Source organism: Apteryx rowi, unplaced genomic scaffold (assembly GCF_003343035.1).
Source record: "Apteryx rowi isolate R43461 unplaced genomic scaffold, aptRow1 scaffold_123, whole genome shotgun sequence".
Lineage (NCBI taxonomy): Eukaryota > Metazoa > Chordata > Aves > Apterygiformes > Apterygidae > Apteryx > Apteryx rowi.
The window spans coordinates 1749201-1773941 of NW_020447453.1; the positions used below are offsets into that span (position 1 = coordinate 1749201).

The following is a 24741-nucleotide window of genomic DNA, read 5'->3' on the forward strand; positions in this document are numbered from 1 at the left end:
CACTCATACAGACACCTACCATTAGACACCACAAGGAGTACTGTTACTATAGTTAGATATTTTAAATCACATGCAGTGCCATGCTGTGACATGTTAGAAAGGAAGATACACTCTCCACTCCAGGGTGCTTGCCTTTAGCAGAGACTCCTGCGATTACTCTGCCTTATCTTTCTTCCTAGTAATGGCTAGCTGCTTGCAAGAGCTGTTGTACTGTAGTGGCTTTTCCCAAAACCAAAAAAGCAATAAGTCTGATTGCAGCACTGACTTTTTGCAGTCTGTCAGCCATGCCCCTACCTCTGGCTGCTATATAGCTCCGTTGATCAGACATGTCCTTTCCTTTAGGACTTTGTTAATATCTTCTTTAAAATGGTGTCAAATACATTGTTTTAATTTAATTAAATGTTCACTCAATCTGACTGAGTATTTGTTTGGGACATTAATAAAGGACACAGCTCTCCATGGTGGTTCCTGCCTTCATGGCAGTCTTTCTAATCTAACCCATGCTGTGTGTTTCCTCCAAGCACCAAAGAAAAATTGTTTCCTAAATTGTGTTTTGTCCTTTTATCATTTGGCAAAGTGATTTTCCACCCACTCACCTGGCAGAGCTCTAATTTTGAGAAATTTTCCTTGTTGACTGAGCAGCAGAACCAGAGGTGTCCACATTGCCACTCGTATTGCAGGTAGTCAGTGTATGTTTCCTGCTCTGCAGGGAAAGAGCTCTCTCTGCTTGAAAACTTTCCCATGATAGTGAAGCCCCTACTGAGACTAGACATTTCTATTTCCTGTTTAGTACAGAATACTGACTTTTCCAATTGATCGTACAATGAATGTGCCATTGTATTCATTAAAAATGAAATTCAAGATCACTTTCTACCATCAGCATGACTCTACTGGGAGAGTTGTGCAGAAGCAAGGGACATCATAAGCAGGACCTTGGTCTCTACCGACTCTACTGCAGTCTCAGCTGAGGAAGTTCTCTTCCTCAGATATGGTGTTAAGTGCTGTGTACAATGGCTGCTGGAAAGCGAGGACAAGAGAGATCCCAGAAAAAGAATCGGGGAATTTCCTAGAGCTACCATGTCTTGGCCCACCACTACAAGTGGGTGAAACACAAAGATCAAAGATGTTTCATACAGGGGAACCAGGAGAGTCTGGTTTCCTGTGGATATATGGATATCAGAGCACTGGAACAGGTTGCCCAGAGAGGTTGTGGAGTCTCCTTCTCTGGAGATATCAAAACCCACCTGGACGCCATCCTGTGCAACGTGCTCTAGGTGACCCTGCTTGAGCAGGGGGGTTGTACTTAGATGATCTCCTGAGATCCCTTCCAACCTCAACCATTCTGTGATTCTGTGATATGTCCTAAAGTTGAGCTTCTATGCTGATTTTTTGTAATACATCTCATGAAGAGCAAACCGGAGCACATAGTCACGTCTCTCTCACCTCCCAGTTGCTTATTATCCATCAGTGTTAGTCCTTAATCACATGATTTTGAAGCTAGTCAACAGGTTCAAAAATCACACGTGGGAGACAACCTGCAAGATAGACAGACATGTGTGTGACAGTCACATCAGATTGTGATTGTCTGTACCTTGTTTTCCAGGGAACCAGGCCAAAACCAAACTGATCCCAACACACACACATGCACGCACACACACACACACACACACACACGCACACTCTGCATGGAAAAGGGATGACACAGAGTAGATATAACAGAAATCTATGGGATCAAGTGTCACAGAAAAAGCCGGTAGGGAATGAACAATCCTAAATTCTCTCTTCCAGTATAAGAAGTAGAGGACATCAACTACAAACAGCAGGCAAAAGGTCTGAAACAGGCCAACAGAGATGCACCTCCCACACAACATGAAAGGTGCGTCTTTCTCACTGCAAGACGTTGTAGATGCTAACAATTCGTGTGCATGCAAGAAGCGATTGGACAAACTCATGGAAAAAGATTTGCTGAGGGTTATGAAATACCAAGAGAGCAGCTCTGGTTCAGGACTACGCACCACAGAAGTATTGCTGTATGCTTGCCTTGGGGTTATTCTCTTCCCTAGGCATCTTCCTCTTGGCACTGCCAGAAACAAAACACAGGGTTATGTGAAACTTTGAGACTGATTCAATATGGCCATTATGTCCTTATGTCCTTTCACTAGTGGCTTAATATTTCCTCCTCAGTGCAGGGCAGGCTTTGACTGTGTAGTTACAAGTGACTCTAAGAGAACTTTGCAATTGTGTTTAAATTCGCAGGTGAAAGTGCAGCTACTGGATCTATTGCTGGTTGCTTGTATGGATTGGTTTATGGCCTGAGCAAGGTTCCCAAAGGCTTGTACCAGGACCTCGAACAAAGGGAGAGGCTAGAGTACTTGGGCGAGAATCTTTACCGACTATCCACAGAGGAAAAGTAAAGCGGTTTCTGCCATTTTCTCTTTCTATAAAGACTGTGTCAAACCCTGTAGATAACTGACTGACTTTAATAACGAAAGGATAGGCTGAGAGTTAGTCTAAATGGCTATATGTAGAATATGTACAAGCGAAGCTAGCTGAATAATTCAAGAGTAATTAGATATTTACAGTGTTCATTTTTTCACAGATGTAGGGATTTCTAGGTATAATGATTGCTACTTAAACCAGTGAGATTGTTTCAAATGGAAAAAAATAAATAAAACCTCTTTCGATTGATTTCAGTCTAACTTGCTGTAATACCACTTCCTAAAAAGCTATGACCAGTAATCACACATATGAAATTAATATTCAGAACTAATGCTTTCCTGCAAAACTAATGATAGTACACTTTTATGGGGATATTCTCTGTATATTTGACAATCCTTTCACCACTATTGCCCTCCTTGTTCACAAATTTAATGTGTCTGTGACACTTGTAGACATAATGTTTCACGGATTATCTTTTAATGAATGGCTGATCCCCACATCAGCACTGTGGTGCAAGGTATTGTTACATTAGAAGCTTCCAGAAAAGGAAAAGCCAACACTAAAAATACACCTAAGGTATAGCAAAACAGCAGTGTGTCTAAAATTTCTGAATTACATTTTTCTCATTCTGTAGTCTTCAGAAAAAAACTTTTAAAAAATATATATAACTGACAAATATTTGTAAATAAATTAATATTGCACCATTTTCTAAGCATCRTTCTTTATTTTTAGATTGAGCAGATTATATGTTGCAGTATCAGTATCAGAATTTTTGGCTGAGGTCTTCAAGCAGTTGTAATAGGTCAGCCGTCAGGTTGTGATACATTTCACAAGTCTGAGAAACACTAAAATCCCTGGGAAGAAAACACTTACAACTGCTTTTTTTCCTTCTTTTTTTTTTTTTTTTTTTTGAGAAACCCATCTAACTGTATGATTCAGTTAAAAGATGCCTAATGCAGTAAATAAAATAAACAAGTAGAACTGGGTGAAGGAGATTCTGATACATCAACAGTACGGGCACAGATCTGGACTCTTTAATGAAATTCCATGGAAGAAGTAAGAGCAGAACCTGTCCCTGGTGCTTAAACCTATGTTTTACCTCAGGAGTCTGGAAGTGAGGTTTATGTGGCACTTTCTGATCTCCACAGCTAGTGATTGACTACATGGTGTTGGTTTCTCCTATCTTTCTCCAGCTGCTGAACTGTATTTTAGAAAGACAGCTAAAAATACCTAAGTACTTTCCTACTCCTTTTTCCATGTAAGCAATTGCTGGARTCATCACTGGGATGTTATGTGACAGAAAGAGGAGCAGGTGATCTGTGTCATTATGAATAGCAGCCTGCATGACAATATCTGTATGACAATGTTGTCCGTACTACGAGCAACTTTAAATACCGTTGTTTCAGCATGTTTTCTCTTTGCAGCTTTGCCAGATGCTTTCATGTTTGCTTTGGAGATATGTTAAACAAAAAGCATCATTTGTGTCTGTAGCTTTTGATTTGATATAAGAGAATATCAAGACTTTCTAAAAACATTCCTTCTAGTTTATGATGCCTCTAGCATACCTGTAATAAATTCAGCAATAGAGAAGAGAGAAGAACATATTCTGCATAAGGTAGGATTTTCTCTAGTACATTGACTTTTCCCCCTCCTTCAGAAAAAAAATCACAAAAATAATAAAGAACATTGATAACTGCTTCTCCAGAGTATCTCATAGCATTTCCCTCCCAACCTTACCTTACATCCATTCCGATTAAGGACCAAATTTTATTTCAGAGACAAATAAGAGAATCTGATTTGAAAGGTGGTTCACAGAGGCTGAACTTCTAAAGCACTACTTTTGCAGTTACTGAGGAAAGCGGTGTGTTGGCCATCATTTCATCAAAAGCACTATAGAGGCCTGTGCATCAGTCTGACCAGGCAGAGCTGCTGCGGCGGAGACCGTTGCTTTCCTTAGCTACAGGCAATTCATTGACCCAAGTGCCACACAGAGCCAGGTAGCCACAAGATGCCTGGAGACGTGAGGATCTAAACGTTAAGGTGCCTTGTGTGCTCCAGCTTGTGACCGTTTTGTCCAGAGCCAAAACCAACGGCCACAAAGTCACAGCAATTGATCTGTCTCTGGCAACATCTGCAAGTGGAACAGTGCTTTCCAATTTTTCTTTTTTTAATGAAGTCTCCTTACTGTTGCCTCATCCTTCCTGGGATCTGTCCTGATTGCTGCCGCCTCCTACTTTCTCCCAGGGCAGCTAGTCTTTCGTGCTTCCAGGAGGTGGAAAATATTGGTCTGATATTTAAAAGGAGACTCAAGGAATTCAGGGTCAAGAGGGCATTCACTTCTCCAGAAAAAGCTAAGGGACTAGAGATTACAAGCCAGAGAGGTATAAGACAAGTTTCTCCTTGCAGTATCAGCAAATCAGCACAGCAGTGAGAAGGCCTGAATGTTTTAGTGGGGGCTGATAAGAGCCAAAGGGACAAAACCTCCATGCCAGAGACTGTAAATCAGGAACTCCTTTACTCCTTCAGTCGCCTGCTTTTAGCAAATGTTATGGGGCCCTACAGTCCCCTATTCAGAAGCCTCCATAGCACAAAGAGAGTGAAGAGTGAAGAGGGGGTTGGTGCATTAGGTTGCATGCAGAGCTGGAGGAAAGCTCTCAGCTCTTTTCCTTATCCTGGGACAGGCTCTTGTTGTCCTCAGCTCCTTGACATGGCAGTGTTGGCACAGATGCTTTCCCTGGGATCAGCCAGCCTCTGGATAAGGTTGCACTGTGGCTGTTAGCATATCGGGCTGTTGCTGCTCAGATACTACCACGATAAGTGTCACCAAAGTACCTATAAATAAATAAGTAAACTACCTGTCTGCATCTTAATACACATCTTAATTATTCGTGGGCCAAGAAGACAGGAAACTTTTGAAAGCGGCCTCCTCTGGACATCAAAATGATCTGCCCTCCAGATACTGAAAACATGTCTTTACAGCAACACATCCTGGAAGTGGCAGCATGTGAAGGTAGCATCACATCAGCATCTCCTGGGGCAGAGAGGGCCACAGGCTGAAGTCTGTGTGAGGCCATTGCATGGCATCAGGGAGGAGTCCAGGCAGCCGCCTCAGCCTCTGCATAGCTCACACTGCTGGGAAGTTACTTTTACAGAGAGCTCTCTGCTGATTTGGGGTTCCCAGTGTGCACAAGGGAAYAGCTGTCCTGTTATTGTAGGTGGGACGCAGTTGACTATATGAAGTTGATATAAAGGTGACCGTATTGTTTAAGAACAGCCAGTTGCAAGCCGGGAAAAAGCAGTGAAGAAATATTAGGGATGATGTCTTAGCCTGTTGAAAATGGTGGTGATGCCCTCAAATTCGTATACCTGAGGAACCCTCATTCTTTGCTCTCCTTGCTGAGGAGGAAGCATACTGTTTTCCAAGCACTGCAGCAAGGCAATTTCATTGTTTTCTGAGGTGTTCTCAGAATTTAGTTTCAATATATCATGGTCCTTACACAGAACAGGTTTCAGATTTGCGAAGCTGTAATGCTGGTTTGCAGSTTAGGTCTTCTTGGAAGAACTGCAGATGCTCTAAATAGGTGCTTTAGCTGTTTGTTCATCTGCCATTTTCTGGTGAATATGCATCAAACATTTAAGCAATGCAACATGTCTTGGTGCTTAACGCAATGAAGTATTCCTGTAAATTCCACATTTCAGAAGGCATCATATGAGAATGCTCTAGTGTATATTTTACCAACAGCACCAAAGGAAAAGCCTGAACAGAGCTCACCAGTAATATATTTCTGTAGAAGCTGTTCAAATTCTATAGTTCATGAGTGATTAATGTTAATGTTCATAACAAAGAGGGTCTGATCTTCTTCCCTCACAATCAATAGTAGTTTGGCTATGCTGACTTCACTGGAAGCAGGACTAGTCTTCACTTTACTGTGATTATTTATTTATTGTGTCCAAAGTAGTCCACAGGGGAGAGGCAAGCAAGGCATCTCATTCCACTGCCGTTCTGAGAGATCAGAGGTGACCCTAAATCGTGATGGCTTATGGCCCTATGTTTGTTTCTGAATATACCAGACACTTCTTAGGGAGGAGAGGGGCAGTGTTCTGCAGTGGAAAGCTCTCAGTCAAAATATCAACAGGCTGGCTAAAGGAGGAAGAGTGAACCAGGACATCTTTAGCCTCAGTTATACTCTGAATTCTGTTTTCTTATTCTGAGAATCCTAGTAGTTGTGACAAATGGGGGTCTTGGCATAACGTGGCAGCCTTGCTTCGTCAGCTGTCGTTTATTCTGAAGGGAAAGGGTAAATGTTATCACGTTGTGCATGTGGGAGAGGACACCTGTGCTATGCTGAAATGTGGTTATTCCTAATCAAACCCTATGAAGTATTGTTTGTCACATCAGATATACACCAGTTGTCACGCTTTTTCCTTTTATTGGCCTTTAAAAATATCTACAAAGTCATTATAAATAGACTTTCTTCCATTCAAGATGGCAACTTCATCCCACTGCTGAGAGATGCAATTTTCAACATGTGCGCTTGAAATGCAGCCAAGTGGAATCCAAATGCCACCGCCCTCATGAAGAAGGACCAGCACCTCACTTTGCAAATAGCCCCCGTAATGTCACAGTGGGGACCCAGTTCCAGTTTCTTCCAGGCTACGTGGGGTACCAGCTGCTTGGGCACAACGGGGTCTTACACAGCCTTTCGAGGCTGACACTTCTTAAGAGAGGAACCTCTCTGCAGCCTTTCTTCATTTTCTATAGGCTGGCTTAATTTATAGAATTTCTTATTCTGTTTCTGCTCATAAAAATTAATACCCTCCTGGTATGCAGGCTGCATTCTGTGCATGAAGCTATTTCACTGCACAGTGAAGTAACCTTCCAGATTTTCACGGTGTTAGAAAGGCGACACCTCTTGCGTTTTTTTCTTCCGAGCCCCCTCTATTGTTATTGACTTCACACTCCAGCTTTTGTGCTGAGTTCAGTATTTTATTTAGTAACAACTGAGCCACACCAGCTAAAGCATTGCCTAAATCCCCAGCTGTCCAAGGGCCTGATTCTTCAAACTAGAGTGTAGATCCAGCATACCAGCTTTCTTGCTCCAGATTARAGGGGGTTGTAGTCAAGTGACATTGCCAGGATGATTGTTTTATCAAGTGCTTTAACTTTAGTTCTGTACTATGTGGTGTGATCCTCTCAGAGTACAGATTTATAATGAGAGTCCTGAAGTGGGATTTCAATTCTATCAAAAAGAAAATAATACAACACAAGTGGGGGTTTTCCTTCTCTTTTTGTACTCTGGAAATGTATCTTTTGACTTCTGAGCTATACCAGTAGCAAAACCTGTCGGTAGAGGATTTGTACTTTTCAGCCTTGACATTTTGCTTTAACGGTTTGAGTCTTTTGAGAGTCTGGTCTTATAACACAGGTGCAGATTTATCTTCTTCTGCTAAATGCGTTCTCATCCTATTTATCTTTACCTATGCTTTACTTAGCCGGAGAGGCAAATTTCTTCTGTGTTGCCCTCATATTAGGACACAGACATACTAAATTAGAGTGAGGAGTGGCACAGAAGAGATGTGGTTACCTCACTAGTGTTGCTTGTTCTCCTAAATGCTTCTACTTGCCACAAAGCACAGAAGAAACTGTGGACAGTGCCATGTGCGACTTATTAAAATCCTGCACACTCTTGCTACAAGATGCTTCACAAAGCTTCTAAAGCATTTTGCATGCTCTTTAACAGGCCACTAACTACAAACCTGTTGAAAAGTTCTAAATTAAAGTATTTTTTTCCATTTTAAATACGGTAGCATGCCATTAAAGCAAAATAAGGAAGTAGCAGCAATGTTGATGACTTGAAAAGAACATTCATGTTTTCTCTTGTGCAGCACCAAAAGCACAAAGTTTTGCAGAGATAAGATGCTGATAGACCCTTTGATGCTGAAGAAGAAACTCAATAGGATGGCAACAGTGCAAGGGGCCTTTGCTGTTCTCARCAGCCTGCTGCTTTACGTCACAGAGCTCGCAGCTTGCGACCCACAGCTGAGCAGCAAGAGGACAAAATGGGCAGAAGGTAAAGAAAACAAGGTGAATTACAAACAGGCATGTCCAGATCCAGACAGGGGCCAGCGTCCTACCAGATTTCAGCTTTTGCGGTCCAGGTTTCTAAACARCAACCGTGAGCCTTATACCAAGAAAAGAAGAGAAGTTGGCAAACTGGTCATTAAAGAAAAACTGTGGGTAAGCAGGGCTGGTAATAAGTTAGACAGAAGCAAAGAGAGAAAAGGAGATGGAAAAACACCAGAAGAGGATGAAGACATGGCATCCAATGACAGGGTCAAGTGGAATAGCATGAGTGGGAAAAACACAGTGAAAAACATTCTGAAGAAATTTTTAGCTGCTGAAGAAAAAGAAGCCAAGGAAAGATCTCTCAGCTGGAAAAAGAAGGAGCCAAACAGCAGTTTACCAAAAATAGTCAACAAGAATTCAGTCCTCTCCAAGCTGAAGGAGCAGTTTGAACAAAGCTCTCTCTGTTTGGCCACAGAGGTGAAAGCATCACTGTTGCGCAAAGGTGAGAAAAAGACTAAAAACTTCCCAAGCAGAAAACATATTCGTAAGCCAGAGGTCAGAATGCTGCACACAGCAGCCATGACAACCACAGATATAAATAGTCCAGAGTCCCAGTACTTTGTGTGCGCCACAGTCCCAGTGCCTCGACTCAGCATGGCTACTGAAATTAATCATCCTTGGAGCTGGTCAACAAATAATGCCATTAAGCAGCTTTTTGATCATGACACACCACTGAAGGAAAAAGCGGAGTCTCACAGAAAGCCTGGTGTGAACAAAACACTGGGAAATGCAGCACAGGACAGGGAGGACAAAGAACAGCTACTAGTGGCACCCAAGGACATGTTTGATGCAAAGAACAGTGCTGAGACTGAAACAGATTCCACAAAGCAAGGACCCGACTCTAATCCTCATCTAGATAGCTCTTTTACTGCCTGTGAAAATAGTCTTGCAGACTGTGTTCCTCTGTTGTCTCAACATAGTCTAGACTGCAATGGAAATAACATGTCAGCTGGRCTTGATATGTCTTCATTACTGGAGCTTACCAATGCTGTGCAACATGGTAAGGAAGACACGGCACCTTCTAACTTGTCTTACTCTAGCATAGCTGAAGGATCCCATGAAAAAGGTCCCCAGGATACTGAAACAAGTGAGATTCCYGAAATAATTATGTATGTATACAGTCCAGAGGAGGCTGACACAGCGGTCACAGAGCCAGAAAAAGATCCTTTCTTTGCAGGCCAAAATTGTTTTCCAGAGCAGAAAGCACTGGAAAATATTCTACCATTTCACTCCCCAGGAGTTCAAGCATCTCATAAAGTTGAGCCTCAAATGGATGACCAACAGTTAACTCTCCAAACACCAGCTGCTGGCAAAAGGCCACCAGAAGACCAACATAAGGCACTAGATTTTAGAAGAAGATGTTCTGAGGCAGCCAAAGGAGGAGAGAAATGTCACAGTGAAGACAAAATATTCTCTACGTGTAGCAAAAGTGATAGCGATGTCCCAGCTAAAAAGGAACAGGAGAATAAGACACCCAACYGCCAAATGCAAAATGAATCCAAAACCAAGGAGCCACATCCACACCAAATGCTCAGCCCACAAAATAAGCTTGGTAATTCCAATACTGACATACCAAATTCAGATGTAAATCAGACAAAACACACACTTTCCTCAACTGAGAGCCAGGAAGAGAAGCCTGCAGAAGACCACATCTCTTCTGACTGGGAAAAGAAACAAAGACCTTTGCCAAGTGACCTTGTGAAGCACAAGTCTTACATCGCAGAAGAGGATTTTGAGAAGGACCAATTATCTTCGTCAAATGAAATGATGAATCATGCAAACAGTCGAGCCCTGGACAGGAGTACCTTGACTGACCTGGAGATTTGTCAAAAGACAGACAGTTATTTCATTGAGCGTGAAGAGGCCACTGCAGATGAGATGCCCTGGCCTGATTCTAGGAAATGCCAAGTATTCTCATCAAATCCTTTAACAATACCTACAAGTGGGACTGCAGGGCAAAGAATCCACCACACTCTTGGAAATCCCCCAACCCTTCCACCTATTGATCTGGTGAGCCAGGAAACTTGTGGTGTGGAAGATGAGCATACCAACCATGGCTGTGAGAAGCATCAGCTRCCCTCTTCAGATGAATCAACAAACCATGGGAATGATACTAAGAAAGAGAAGAAAGCTGCACCTGATTTTGAGAACCATCAAATGCCATCCTCAAGTCATGTGACAGAATATGAAAACACTGTAGCTGAAGAGACAAATACATGTCAGAGCTTTGAGAATTATCTTTCACTTTCTACCAAGAAGCAAGGAAAATATGAAAATAAAATCATACTAAAGAGAAAGTGCCTATCACCCTTGGAGAAGAACCAAGCACCAACTTCAGATGATACCATGAAGCATGAAAGGCATATGTTGGAAGAGAACCTGCTTCCTTCATCAAGTGGACTGGTGTCAGACCAAAAGAAGGAGCCAAGAGATACTAATAAAATCTCTAAATATAAAAAGCACAAGCTCCTGTCATCAGACGGTGACATGAAGCATGAAAATGATAAGACAGAGAGGAATACAAATACAGGAAAGAGAAATGTGTTGTGTAAATCTGAGATGCAACAAAACTCAGCACCAAGTGATACTATGGATCATGACAACAACACTTCAAATGAGAAAAATTCTCATAGTCCTGACACATCCCAGTTATCTTCATCAGARCACAACACCAGCATTCAAGGAGTGAAGAATAAGGGGCAGGGTTTGAAGTGTCTAATGCCTTCAAGAGATTTAGTGAAACATGAACATGATATGGCAGAAGATGAAAACATCTGCTATAATAATGAGAAACACCACCTGTACTCATCAAAAGAGCCAATGAAACATGCAAAGGACACTGCAGGGGAAAGAAACATCAAGTCTAACTTCAAGATATATTCAATATCACCAAGAAATGCAGCAAAGCATGACAATAAGACCACTGATGAGAAGAATACGTCTCATAATTTGAAAAATGAACCAGTGCAGCATAAAAAGAATAGTGGAGGAGAGAGGAATACTTTGTGTGATCCCAAAAATCAAACACCATCATCAAATCCTTTGGTGAAACATGACAAGGAACCCTCCCCTCTAGAAACGCAGAACCAGAGRTCACCAGGTGATTTTGTAAAGCATGAAACAAAGTCAGCTGAAAAAAAGACTAAACATACCTCTGAGAAAGCCCAGACACCTTCAAACAAAACGGTGAAGCCTCAGGAAAGAAGTACTTCAGGAGAGAGGAAGCAAAAGACACCAGCAGCAGAGGACATCAGGACACCTGAAACAAAGGCTGTGAAAGAGGACGATAAACACCAGCATTCTGGGAAGTACCAGGCTCCTCCTTCAAGTAAATCAGTGAAGCATGAAGAAAATACTCCAGAAGGAGAAAAACAGCAAACAGTATTTGAAGGTTTTAGGAAGCCTGATACAAATGCTGCAAAAGAGAAGAACAAAGATCCAGGTACCAGGAAGTACCGATCAGCATCTTCAGAAATGTTGGTTAAGCCTCAAGACAAAAATACTCCAGAACAAAAGCAACAAACATCAGCATCTACAGGTTCTAAGAAACCTGGTATTAATGATGTAAAACTAAAAAATAAACTTCCAAATTCTGAGAAGTCCCAGTCACCTTCCTCAAACAAACTGGAGAAATCCCAAGAAAAAGTTACTCTGGGAGAGAGAAAGCAAAAGACACCAGCAGCAGAGGACATCAGGACACCTGAAACAAAGGCTGTGAAAGTGGACAATAAACACCAGCAATTTGGGAAGGACCAGTCTCCTCCTTCAAGTAAATCATTGAAGACTGAAAAAAATACTCCAGAAGGAGAAAAACAGCAAACAGTATTTGAAGGGTTTAGGAAGCCTGATACAAATGCTGCAAAAGAGAAGAACAAAGATCTAGGTTCTGGGACATGCCAATCACCATCTTCAAAATCTTTGGTGAAACCTCAAGAAAAGAAGAGTACAGCAGAAAAGAAGCAATCGACACTACCATCTGATGAAAATGCAACATATAAAGCCAGTAATCCAGAAAAGAAGAGTAGATCCCATAAAACTAAGAAATACCAGTTATTCTCTTCAAATCAAACAGAGAAGCATGGCAATGTCAATGATAGCACAGGAAAGGAAAGTTCTGTGAGTGACTTTAAGAGCCATCAAGCTCCATTGCCAAGTGATGGTATAAAATGTAAAAGTGATACAGCCCCGAAAGAGACTATTTGGTCTGATACTAAGATGCACCAAAAATCATCACCATTGACTGATGTATCAAGATATGAGAAAAATCCCACTGAAAATAGAAAAAAACAGCCTGGTTTTAAGAAGTACCGAACACTCTCTTCAATGAATTTGGTGAAGCATGAGAAAGATACCAGTGAAAGGGACGCTAGTTGGCAGGCGGCTGGTGAAACAAATGACAGAAAAGCAGAACTGGACGACTGCTCTAAAACAGCAGCTTACTCAAAATACACAGTGGAAAGTTACAGTGAAAGACCCTTAGATGCATCTTTTAAACCATTGGTCATTAGAGTAGCTGATACATTTAAACACCACAGCTAAAGTACAGCTACAGATTAGGTAAGAACTTAAAACTGATCATGCCACTGATTCACTTGATCTTTCTTTTTTCCTTTACTCTCCAGGGCATTATATTATCATTTTGTAATCACAAGGACATTGATGTGCATTTATCTGTGCTGGGGATTTTCCTTTCTTAAGCATTAGCCTGAAGGCATGAGTTAAATTAATCACTGCAAGTGTATTAGCTAATCATTGAATTAATCATCAGTTTATAAATTAAATATGAGAAGGTCTTTGAGATCAGTGTGAATTCATTCCTGCTCCGGTCTCTCCTTGCTAAATATTGGGTTTTGTTTGTATCAAAGACGACTGTTCAGGGTGGACTCTATTTATATTTACTTATTCTAATGAAACTCTGCTAGTACTTCTTCCAGGAATGGCGGTAGGCAGTGTCAGCTTTAATTATGTCAAAAAGCGCTTATTCTAAGCTCTGTCTTTAGACAGATTAATGGGAAGTGTTGATCTATTGCTGCACTGAATGACACTGTTAATAGAAATAGCGAGGAAAGGAAGGGAAGGCTTCATTTATCTGCAGAAAAATCCTCAAAGGACATTGATGTTACAATAGGATTTACTACAGATAAAATGTTCAGCCTTATTAATATTAATATTATTAAATAGTGATTTAACCTCCTCTGAAACTATTTGTACTTTGGCTAAATACTGTATGTGTTAGTGTTTGTAAAGATATACCATTTCAAATTATTCTTAATTACTGCAGGTAAACATGCAACAAGTATAAGAGCTCAGAGAAGCTCAATACAGAAAGGCACTGAGAGCCTCTCACGAGGATAATTAAGCAAGAGAGACTTAAAACCTTGCAGGAGGAAATCAGCTCTTCCTGGGATATCTGTCTGGTTCTGAATCTTAGGGAGTACAGACATAAGGCAGGTGCTGCAGCTCACATTAAAAGTCTTAGGAAGTGTTTATTTTGCAATGTGAATGAAATGGGGTAATATGGAGCAGCCAGCGTTGCTGAAGCCTATGAAGGGGATATGACCTTCTGTTTACACTAACAGCAACTTCTGCATAGAGCCTGCACATGACAAATTTCATTTTGGAGAAACGAGGACGGCTTGTTACATTTGCTCCTCTGTCACACTGACAAACGGTGTCAGAGCAATACCGTGGCAGATAGAAATGTCACAGCAGAACTCTCCCTATTGCAATTCAGCTTAGCTTTATAACAGTGCATGCATGTAAAGGCTTGCRGTGGAGGAAGGCCTTTTCTAATTAAAAGGCCTTTATTTAAGGGCATATCCTAAGGACTCAATTAATGTTTTCCACAGCCTACCCATATGCAGATCTTGGCCCTGTGACAGCAACGGTTAGGCTGCTTGGAAAGCCAATTAAAAACCCGATCGTTTAAGTGGCGCAAAGCTTCAGAAAGTTGCAGAGCTAATCGGGAAGGGGGAGAGTTTCAGCAAATGAGGTCCCTCTTCCCCATGGCAGCAACTGCCTTTGAATTTTTAAGACATCCTCCGCTACCGCCCCTCACGCACGCGAGACCTGGCCTTTGCTCCAGCCCGGGCTGGCAGAGCGCCCCGACTGACTGCCAGCGAGGGACGAGGGCAGGAGCAGGCAGCGGGCTGAGATCAAAGCCACCTGCCAGCGTGAGGCACCCAAGTCCCACACGCATCCGTGCCGGGGACAGGGCTGGGAGGCGGGAGGGACAAGCAGCACAGGTTACCCTGCCAGCTAAAGAGCTTTAGACTTTGATTTCTTTTCCTTTGAGAAACGTCAAGAATCAGGCTTTCTGGCATCAAGAGGCTCACAAAATGAAAATCACATTTGTAGACCACATCAGTCCTCAAACTAGAGACTCAGTGGAATTTATTTGTTGTACAACACTGCCCTTTGCACAGAGGTGTATTTCGCCCGTGGAGCTTTTATGAGCTGGCAACCATAAAGGYCACTTTGTACTAAACCTGAAACGTTATTTTTATTAGCCATGATTCCATTTCCCATCTGAGAAAAGTCCTTACAACATAAAGAATTTGAACCAGACTGGAACGGTAAATTCTCTGTTTATTAGCTGACTTTTTAAAACAGCGGACAAATCTTCTGGGACAGGAGAAGCCTTTAAAAATTTTTTGTATAGTCTTTTAAAATAAATCTAAAGGGGTTTTTTGCTCCTTATCCACAACTGGAAAGATCACCACACTGTAACAAATTAGGGGATTTCTCCTGTCTGCCAGAAAATTAATCAAATGTTAAGCAGTTACCGCCCAGCTGGTCAGTGCATACCAGGTGGCCCTCAACAATTCCAATTTACACCCGAAATGTCTGTTTTTCTCGACAGAGATACAGCACTAGGAAAATAAGATGGAACACTTTATGCTCAGGGCAAGTCAGGCAGAGTCATCTTGTGGGAGTTACATTTTACATGTCTGCATGCCTTAATCTCTGCTGGAAAGAAGTAAATCATCCATTCAAGTCAATTGATCGTTCTTCCCTAAAGTGCACTTAAAACATGACAGAGATTTGCACTAAATGCATCTTTAAGTGTAACACTTCCCTTAAGCAAATAACAGAGTTTGTTTTCAGGAATTAAACAATTAAATCTTGAGGAAAGGAGGCCATAAAAATTCTCATGGCGATCAGAAGAGTGTTTGGTCTTGCAGTTAACAGTTCAAAACAAGCCACTTCTGCCCATGTTGGCAGGAAATTTAGCACTGGTCATAAGCAAAAAAATGGGACAAATGGTTATTTAAGAAAGAACAGGAGTTGGGGGAGGGGGGATGGGGAGAGATGTACAACTATGTCACCTGTGCCAGAAAAGGTGCAAATGGCCAGCCTCCAACTCTGGTGAGAGCCTTGTCCCAAGGTACAAACTAGCGTATGAACATAGGAGAGAGAAACTACAGAAAATGGTGCTTCATTCCCAGTTCCTGGCTCCAGTCCCCAGGAGTCTTTCCTGGTCCTCTTCACCTGGGGTGAGAGGCCTGGTGCCCCGGCTCTCCTTTAAGCACATCTTTCACCCCATCTCTGTATAAGCAGGGAAAGGGAGCCCTGCCAGGCAGCTCTTTCACTTTTTCTGACCAGGTAATTGATACTTTTGCTGCTTCTCCTGGCACTTCTGTTGGCTTTTGTAGTTTTGAATGACTGGTGTAATTCTGTACCATTCTGTTCCTATACTACACTACAGCCTTCGGTTCTACTATAATGCATTAGGGACAAACATCTCTCAAGGACACCAAAGGCATTAGGTCCTCGCTAAATTTAGCAGGACTTTTTTGCCAGTTTTGGTAATGCTTCTTTAAAGGTCTGGCTCAGATGTAGATACAGAAAGACTGTCAAAACCAGGCCAAGCTTCTTGCACAAGGAAAACAAAGAAAAAACAAAGCCCACATAGAGAAGTTTTTCAAATCTGTCACCAAATGTGGTGACATAGTTTGAAATTTTAGACACTGATGGAATTTTCCTTCCTTTTATATACAGACATTTTTTACCAGGACTGGGCAAAATGAATGACATCATTCTCCCAGGCATTGTGTGTTGTTCTGAATCCTCCAAAGCATAACTTTCCAGGAGTTTTTGAAAGCCTGAATAAAGGTGGTGTCTAAGGAGAGTCATGACTTTCTACTAGAACTGGGGCATCTGAAGTGTCCCAAGTGAAGAAGCCGGTCTGAGAGGAGGGTTTGGGGTTCGTGACGGGGTAGAAATTGGGGCAAGCAGAGAAGCCAGGCAGGTTCCCAGTAGCAGCCATCAGTAAAGTATTTGAGTTTTTTTAATGTCCTCTCTAATCAGACCATGGCAGTGATCTCCCCTTGCACTTCACATCAGCAAGACACCTCTCAGATGGACTTTCAGATGGACCACGTTCTGCAAGAGTCATGAAGCCAGTGTCACATCTGTATTTTTGTGGCTTGAGGGGCTGAGTGAGCTCAGACAGAGCTTGGGGAAGGGCTGATAACTGCCTGCAGCACACTGCTGGCGAGGCCACTCTGCTCCCCACCGCTTGGGAAGGGCTGCTGAACACGCTGGAGAAAAGGCTCGTCCCCATGAAACTGGAACAAACAGCTCCTGTTTGCTGGTATTTTGTTTCGGTTGAGAGAGAGCATACAAATCCTGTAAAAGCTCTCTCAGCAAAAAGATCCCAAACCCTGGGGAGAATTAGCCAATCAAAGAATACAAATTAATGCTATATAATGAGGCACAACCAGTCCATCTCAAAATTAGGAAACATATCATTAATTTTCTCCAGTGCAAACAGGGAAGAAGCAATTGTCYCAGTAGTATTACCTGATTCCAAATTGTTCTCATGCAACAGAAATTTAATGAATGAACATTTCTGGCTCTGAACTGTGAAATAACTTAGTAATTTATCCACTTCTTCTACAGTTGTCTCTCAGACAACCTTTAAAACATGGTGCATGACAAAAAGATAGTGACTAAGACCTAAAGCTGTAGGATTTACCTCAGGTTTTGCCTCTTGTAGTGTTTTGGATGTCAGTGGAGCTGGTAATAGAAGAAAGCACTAAAGAGAGGAAAATAGATTTCATATTAAAATGCAATTTCCCCCCCACACACACACACACACATTTTAGCTTTTTCATTTCCACCTGCAGCCAGTAGATACCAGTGCACAGGTACTATTCAGTACTTGAGTAAAGCATCCCTCCCTGACGTGCCATGGATTAAATCTCTCGGCTACTGACAGTAGAAACACTCCACCTAATGGCTGAATTTGTATAGCAGGTTATGAGCGAGCGTTGATGAACGCAGAGTAAACTTCACTCACTGCAGGAAATGTTAGGAAGATGTAGGGAACTAATTCTTCTCTTATTCCGATTCCTGGAAGCATTACACACCATTCAAAAGGAGCTTGTCTGTGTGACTAAAAAGAAACATTACAAGTAATGACTGGGGATCTTTATAGTTTTTGTGGAGAGGCGGCTGCTGTTGAAAGGAAATGTCTGTTACCTTAGAAATGAGCATGCATGTATAATCAGCTATAAGCAGAAACAGTTTTAACTACTTCACTGAGTATGTGCTTTCCAAAACACATTATGCCCTCTAAGTTTTATTCCTCTTTTTCATTTCTGTGAGCATCTCTTTCTATAGAATGAAGCATTTTTCACTCCTTGATGAGAACTTTCAATATAGAAAAAAATCTTGCTGGGTATCTGTTTTCCTGCCAACTAAATGACCTTTTGTACTGAATAGCAAAAGAATCAGCAGGTCAATATGTTTCTCTCTTATGACCAGAAGGACCTGAAAAAAGTTTTGGGAATTGCTACACACCTCCTTTTACTGTACATGGCTTGTCCTTAGTGTACCTTCAGTTGCTTATATTCTACTGAGCTATAGATACAAGAACAGCCATGTAAAATGGTGTGAACTTCACTTGGCAAGCAAGTACTACAGCAGGCTTTCAATGATGTGTGCAATTCAACAGCGGAAACAGACTGCCAGAGGGAAAACTTCCTGAGATAACAAAGCCATAAAAATCTATTATGCACTGAATTGGTTATCTTCAAAAAGGCAACAATTAGCTATTAGGGCCTATATTTTCAGCAAGGGCTAGTGACGCTGGATATCCAATGTGGGACACTTTTTTAAAATGGTCTGATTTTTCAGGAAGTGCTCAGCACTTGCTCTTTGAAAATCAAGCTCCTTTTAAGGTGTCTCGTGTTAGACACCCAAACCCCTTAAAAAAAAAAAAGAGTTCTTCGAACACCCAGATTTCTGAAATGTAGGAGAGTTTCACAGGCAGATGCTTGCTTCCTACACCTACAAAAAAAGCCCATGAACAGAAGAGTTGGTTTGTGGGAGCAAGCTGGTATGTGGGAACCCTGTGGGTGAGAGCAGCCAACGCAGGTCACTTTTACCATGAGGAACTGCAACCACCACCTGCAGACTGTACACCTTTTCTGGCCTGCACCACAGCAGACAGGAAAAGAGGCAATCTCTGAGACCACTCTGGCCCTTTCAGGGAGGGGAGAGAGCTTTTACCTAGTTGAGATGCTGCCTAAAAAGAAGGCAAGTCCTTCCCATCTCTGTGCTCCTCAAGGCCTCCTCCAGAAATCAGAGACAAAACTGTACCACACCTCAGAGTCAATCCATCCTGACCAAGAAACAACCATGTTTAGTCAAGTTACCTCATCGGGATGAAATACTTGTGTCCCTTGGGATCTGTACAAACACAGCAGATTATCCAACTGCAGCCCTGGATTGCTAGCCCTGGTTACTGAGATCTTTCATTCTTCTAAAGAATGGGAACAGTGTGGGCAGCACAAGCAACCAAATAAGGTCCCACCAAATGTCTGTCAGCTCTAAATATCTCCAGACTCAAGGAAATTTATCTGCAGAAGAACAGAAGTCCCCAAAGAGACATCTTCCATTGACTCATTTAAATTACACCCATCATGTAAGGAGAATGTCTGTACTGCTGTCATGTCATACAGATTCCGTAATAAAACCATTTTCCTTTTTATATGGGTTATTTATTTGTATAACTGAGTCTTCCTTGTGTGTCAAGAAGATGAAAATAGCAAAGACATACAAACCAACGCGCTTGTAATCGTTCTGACATTGTCAAGGAGGGAGCACGAGACACAAAGACAAACAGTGCCTGCAACTATCTAATCAGTATGCAAACTGCTTCCCTTATGTCCAGGACAGTGGACACATGCTGAGTTTCACAGGGCAGCTGGGAATAGGTAGAAACACGGTGCATTAATTATGCAAATGTCATGGCTTTGAAAAGAGCATGACAAGCTGCATTTTCCACAGCTTGCTCCTGGCTGTCCTGGCTCCTGCTGCCTCCTCAGACCTGGGCGTGGAGCAGGCTGCAGGCCAGGGAAATGACTCCAGCCACCAAAACAGGAGCAGCTACAGCCCAGGGAGCACGAACCACACATGCGAGCAGGCAAATGGTGGGACAAGCCTCCTGCCACCCATGCTGCCCTTCAGGAGGGGGTGGCTCGCCCGGGCTCCGTGACGCGACACGATTTCTTATCTTGTTTTCTCTTGGTGATGGGAGTGATTAAGTGCACACCTGAAAGGAACCCAGCGCCGTGGCAGGACCGGATGAGGTTTGTCTCTCCATGATCTGAGGCTGGCAGAAGAGGCCGATACTGCGGTGACTGCATTAGTACCTGGGAGCTGCGAAAGGCCTCAGACACCCTACTGCTTTGTATATGACCTTTAAGCAAAAGCAACGCTAATGTCAAGATTGCCGATTGCTGCCCCAGGTCCCTCCAGAACACAAAACTCGTAAAACCGAACCTCTGCACACGGAAACGCCGTTACCCGCCGAGCAGTGCAGCCGCCTCTGTCCTGCGCCCAGGGTGGCTGCTGTCCGGGGGCTCCCCACTCGCGTGCCAGCCCTGCCTGCCATTGGGCAACCCAGGGCTCAGGAAGGGAGAGCTGGCCCTTGCCCACGCTGGGGCTTTCTTCTCTTCCCACAAGTGCTGCGGAAGGAGAGAAAGGGGTCCGGGGAGGAGGGCTCCTTGTGCGCCAGAGTTTCGAATGATGTGAGTTCAATCCTGTCCCCCTGGCAGACGCAGGCTGGCTGTGCTGCTGTAGGCACTTCCTCAGCCTGTGCTGCCCGCCTGCAAAATACAGGATTACRCTGGAGACAGTGGGGAGCTCAGGTGCTAGCTGTGATCCGGGTCATGCTAGTCTGGACCAACCRCCTGGATGCTGGAGGTCTGGGGAAATCAGAACATATGGTAGCTTCATTCCAACCTTTACTGTTGTACTATATGTCTGCCACCTCTTCCAAAACCCTCGATGCTGATCCCAGCCTGTCCTCAGCTCCTTCTGCTCTTCCAGTGCTAATCCTCCAAGGGGCACGTCCGCGTGAGATGGTCACTGAGYGGGACAAAGTGGGTGGAGGGAGGGCGACGCTGCGGTTTGCGCCCTCCACCGGTGCATAAAACACCACAAGCACTTGTGGGCTCAGCGCGTTGCCTTTCCAGCGAGGGCAAGGGAGAGCTCTGGGGGGCTTTGACCCACGCTGGGGCCTCTAAGGCTGGCCACCGCTCCCTGGAGGCAAACCAAGCCCAGAGATGACCCCCGGGAGCGTGTGGATTTCAGAGCTCTCTTTTAAACTGGCAGTGCTTTTTTTGGCTGTATCCGTAGTCAAGTTGCTGCTCCCCTATAATTACTCAAAATGATGCCAGCAGTTGTTTGGGGCCTTCCAATGTTCCTCTAATGTTTCCTTTCACCAACTTGTAAAACCTATATTGAACATGGCATAAAGTGTTTGTGTAAAGTGCCTGAGAGTGTGACTCCTGGTAGGAGTAAGGAAGATGCTAAATGTTATTAAGAATTAGAAGAAACAGACTTGTAGAAATACCACATGGAAGTGAGTACTTTAGAGCAAGCTGTTCCCAAGAAAATATAGTAAAATGCAGGTAAGTCTTGATATATTTTTTTCCTAATATAGCAATTCTTTCTGATTTCAAAAGAATCCACTTCTCTCTATACCTTACTTCTCCATCTGGGTAATGGGAAAGAATAACAATTTTTTTCCTCACCTGGTTGCCATTCTTTGTATATTTGGTATACAAGTTCTTTGGGACAGGGCAGTCTGCTCCAAGTGTATGTATGCGGACGTATCATCTATGTAGCTGGGACCAAGATATCCACTGAAATTTCAAAGTTATGCTAAAACTCAGATTGAAGATCACATTTATCATTGCTATTAACTTCAGTCTCTCATTTTCAGAATTCATGTGGAAGCTGAAACGTGACACAAGCACAACCTCCAGCTGCTCCCTTTTAAACAGCTCAACATGGAGGCTTAGTTTTATATTTAAAACCTGGTTCACCAAATTATCTATTTAAAAAAGAGTGGCCACTGCTGTCTAATGTACACAACTAGTGCACAACTCCAGGCAAATTGAAACATAAAATCGGGTCTTTCTTTATGTTTTCTCCTTTTGAAACTCAAGTTTAAACTAAAAACCAGGTGTCTGCAAATTTGCTAAACTAAGATGAGATAAGCTTCCATTTTCTAGGGGTTGAAGTACAGTTCAACATCTTTTCTGAAGGCAATGAGATCACCACAGTGCTTGTGGAGATTGTTAAAATTCCTCTCTGAGTGCCGTGTGGCTAATGAAAGATTGCAAGGGTGCATTAAGTCAACCAGCAGTGAAACTCTCCTGAAGCTTTGACAGCTATTGCAGGGCAGCATCTCCTTTGGTGGCTGCCCTCGTGGTAATTTGATGGCAGTGGTGCAGCTCCCTTTGCAGCAATAGAAACCACAAGTGGGACAAGACACCAGTCCCTGATAAGAGCTGGATGAGACCATGACAAACACAGTTCAGTCTCACTGCTAGGAGCAGTGGGGCTAAGTGTGCACTGTGTTATGGGTAGGAGATATAGCRCTAACAAGGCTCTGCTGTTTCTCATTAGTGTGCTGCATGATGGTATTTAGGACACAGTTTACAAGCCTGGCAAAGGCAAGGCTGCAGTTTCTCCGTTTCCTCTGTGCTTATAAACCTGCCACAGGCTGTTGCTGGGAGAGTGGGACTCAGTGTGGTTTGTGTTCAGCAGCTTTATTCCAAGTGGAGTGAAACTGAGACTCCCTCCGTTTCCTTGTATTTTTTAAAGCGCCGAATTGAAATACTGTAAAAATGAAGCAACTTCTTTTGGGTTTTGACTTTTTACTGTTAATTGGCTGTGTCTGTGGTTCCTGAGTATTACAAYGAGACAACTGCTGAAATAGGGTAACTTTTCTCCTTGAAATTTATTTCAAATAGAAAAATGCATTCTAATAGTGTTCCTCCATCCTGTGAAGGAAAGTTCAAACTTCCTGAAACACTGTTTTGGTATCTTCCCAAAATAAAACATGTTTCCATTAAAAAAAATATTCTGAAGACATTTTTATGAAAAATTAAAATTATTCCAAAGAAACATAATGTTCCAACCAAAAACACATTTCATGGGGAAACCATTGATGATTAGCAACAGCTAATGGAGCAGGGAGAGGCTGTTATGGTCTGGGATGGGGAGGCTAAGGGGGCAGGAGCCCTGCAGCTTGCTCTCGCCTTGCAGCCCCAGACACGGACCAGGCATGATGACACTGTGTTAGCCAAGGAAGAAGAAGCCTGATACAGAAGATGACCATCAAGCCTATTGTTTCTGCATTTTCAAAACAATCCACTGGGATAAGATTAAGCTCCAGAGACAGAAAGTCTAAACTTCGGGAAAACATCCAAAGGGCAATTTCCCTTTATTAACTGGTGCATAAAAGAAGAGGAAATCCTAAGACTGTCACAAGCAAAGGTGTCCCTGAGTTTGTGGGAGTGTTTTGCTCCCAGGTCCTTGTGGGTGGTTGTGCTGGCCTGTAGATGGCGAGTTTTCCATTTGGAGAAGTGGTTGTTTCAGGAAAAAAAAGGGGAAAGCCCTTCATCCTTAGGGAAGCCTGATAAGCAAGTACCGTGTGAAGTGGATAACTAAGAATTAACCTTTCAGTTTCCCAAATGCCTCTCCCATGATGCATGACCGATCGTCTACCAGGCATCAGGATTTTGCCCTGAAGATGATACTATTACAACTTTGGCTAAATATTAAGTGTTCTTACTTGAAATGGAAATCGGGAACCTCATCACCCATTTCAATAGCATCCACAGCCCATGGCATAAAATCATCAAGATTTCTCTTTCAGGAGGCAAAGTGAAGGTATATGATGGTCATGCCATCATTTCATTTTCTGGTTCCCTCTTATGGTTTTTAGTAATACACTGACATGAAGTAAGAGGTACCCATATTGACTGATTGACACTAAATGTACCACTGCAAGGCCCAAGACATTCAGGGAATGACTTGCAGTGTTACTAATCTCTGGGCTATCATGAGCAAAATTCTCTCAGAATGTCAAAAATGTTAAGCCTGGTCCCCACTGAATCATGACATACTTTTAGGAGAATGTTTTCCATATGTTTTTCATAATCCATGCCTGTATTTTAAGCTCATCTGGACTCCTTCACCAATGAGCTAGTAAAAATATCAAGTTGAGAAGAGTACTTCTAATACACACACAAAGACATGTTTTTCCCTGATTACCCAAATGGAAACTCCACTTACTCTAAGTTCATCTTTTGACACATTCACTTCCTATTGCTGGCTTCCCTCTCCTCCTTCCTACTTTCCTCCTTTTCCCCTTATATTTCTGTCCTGTCCAAAGGCTACAGAATGAGGCTAGAATGTGAATCATGTATTTCCAAGAAACATAAAGTACATGCTCTGTGGGTCAAATTTTCCATTTATTTTTTCAATAAAGATTTATGAGCCCTCCTGAAGGCTGCATGGGTGGGAATGTCTTTCTAACATCTAACTCCTCGTTAATTCCTGGGAAAACCCCTAATACAAACAGAATTTTTGAAAATTCAGTAGTCTCTCTGTTTTGAAGTTTCACTGTTATTTTGTTTTAAAAAAAGCACTCATGGATATTCAGAAGACATTTTTAACGCACTATGTTGATCAGCTACACAAATGCATACAYGTATCCCATTTTGGCTGCAAATCGCACACTCAGCTACAATTTGGGGCCCAAATAACTGAAATATTTGTTTTCTCTGGGGGATTTTTTCCATCCCTCCTGCTCTCCTGCACTGTACCCAGTCCTCTGCGGGTAGCCTGGGGTTTTCCCTCTGCCA

General features: G+C 42.7%; 2 protein-coding genes across 2 annotated transcripts in view; both read left to right on the top strand.

Moving 5' to 3' along the window:
- The window catches only part of ADPRHL1 (ADP-ribosylhydrolase like 1), a 28956-nt gene extending 26268 nt beyond the window's left edge, over window positions 1-2688 (top strand). Inside the window, exon 7 of the mRNA XM_026055004.1 lies at window positions 2257-2688. Within this exon, the coding sequence (XP_025910789.1) occupies window positions 2257-2414 (158 nt within the window). The 3' untranslated portion in view covers window positions 2415-2688. The remainder of the gene's footprint in view (window positions 1-2256) is intronic.
- A 547-nt stretch (window positions 2689-3235) lies between these two features.
- Window positions 3236-13661, top strand: LOC112960540. The gene is made up of 2 exons (XM_026054906.1): window positions 3236-4054; window positions 8326-13661. Exon 2 carries the CDS (start codon window positions 8357-8359, stop codon window positions 13103-13105), a length of 4749 nt encoding a protein of 1582 aa, XP_025910691.1. The 5' UTR covers window positions 3236-4054; window positions 8326-8356; the 3' UTR covers window positions 13106-13661.
- The last annotated feature ends 11080 nt before the right edge of the window (window positions 13662-24741 follow it).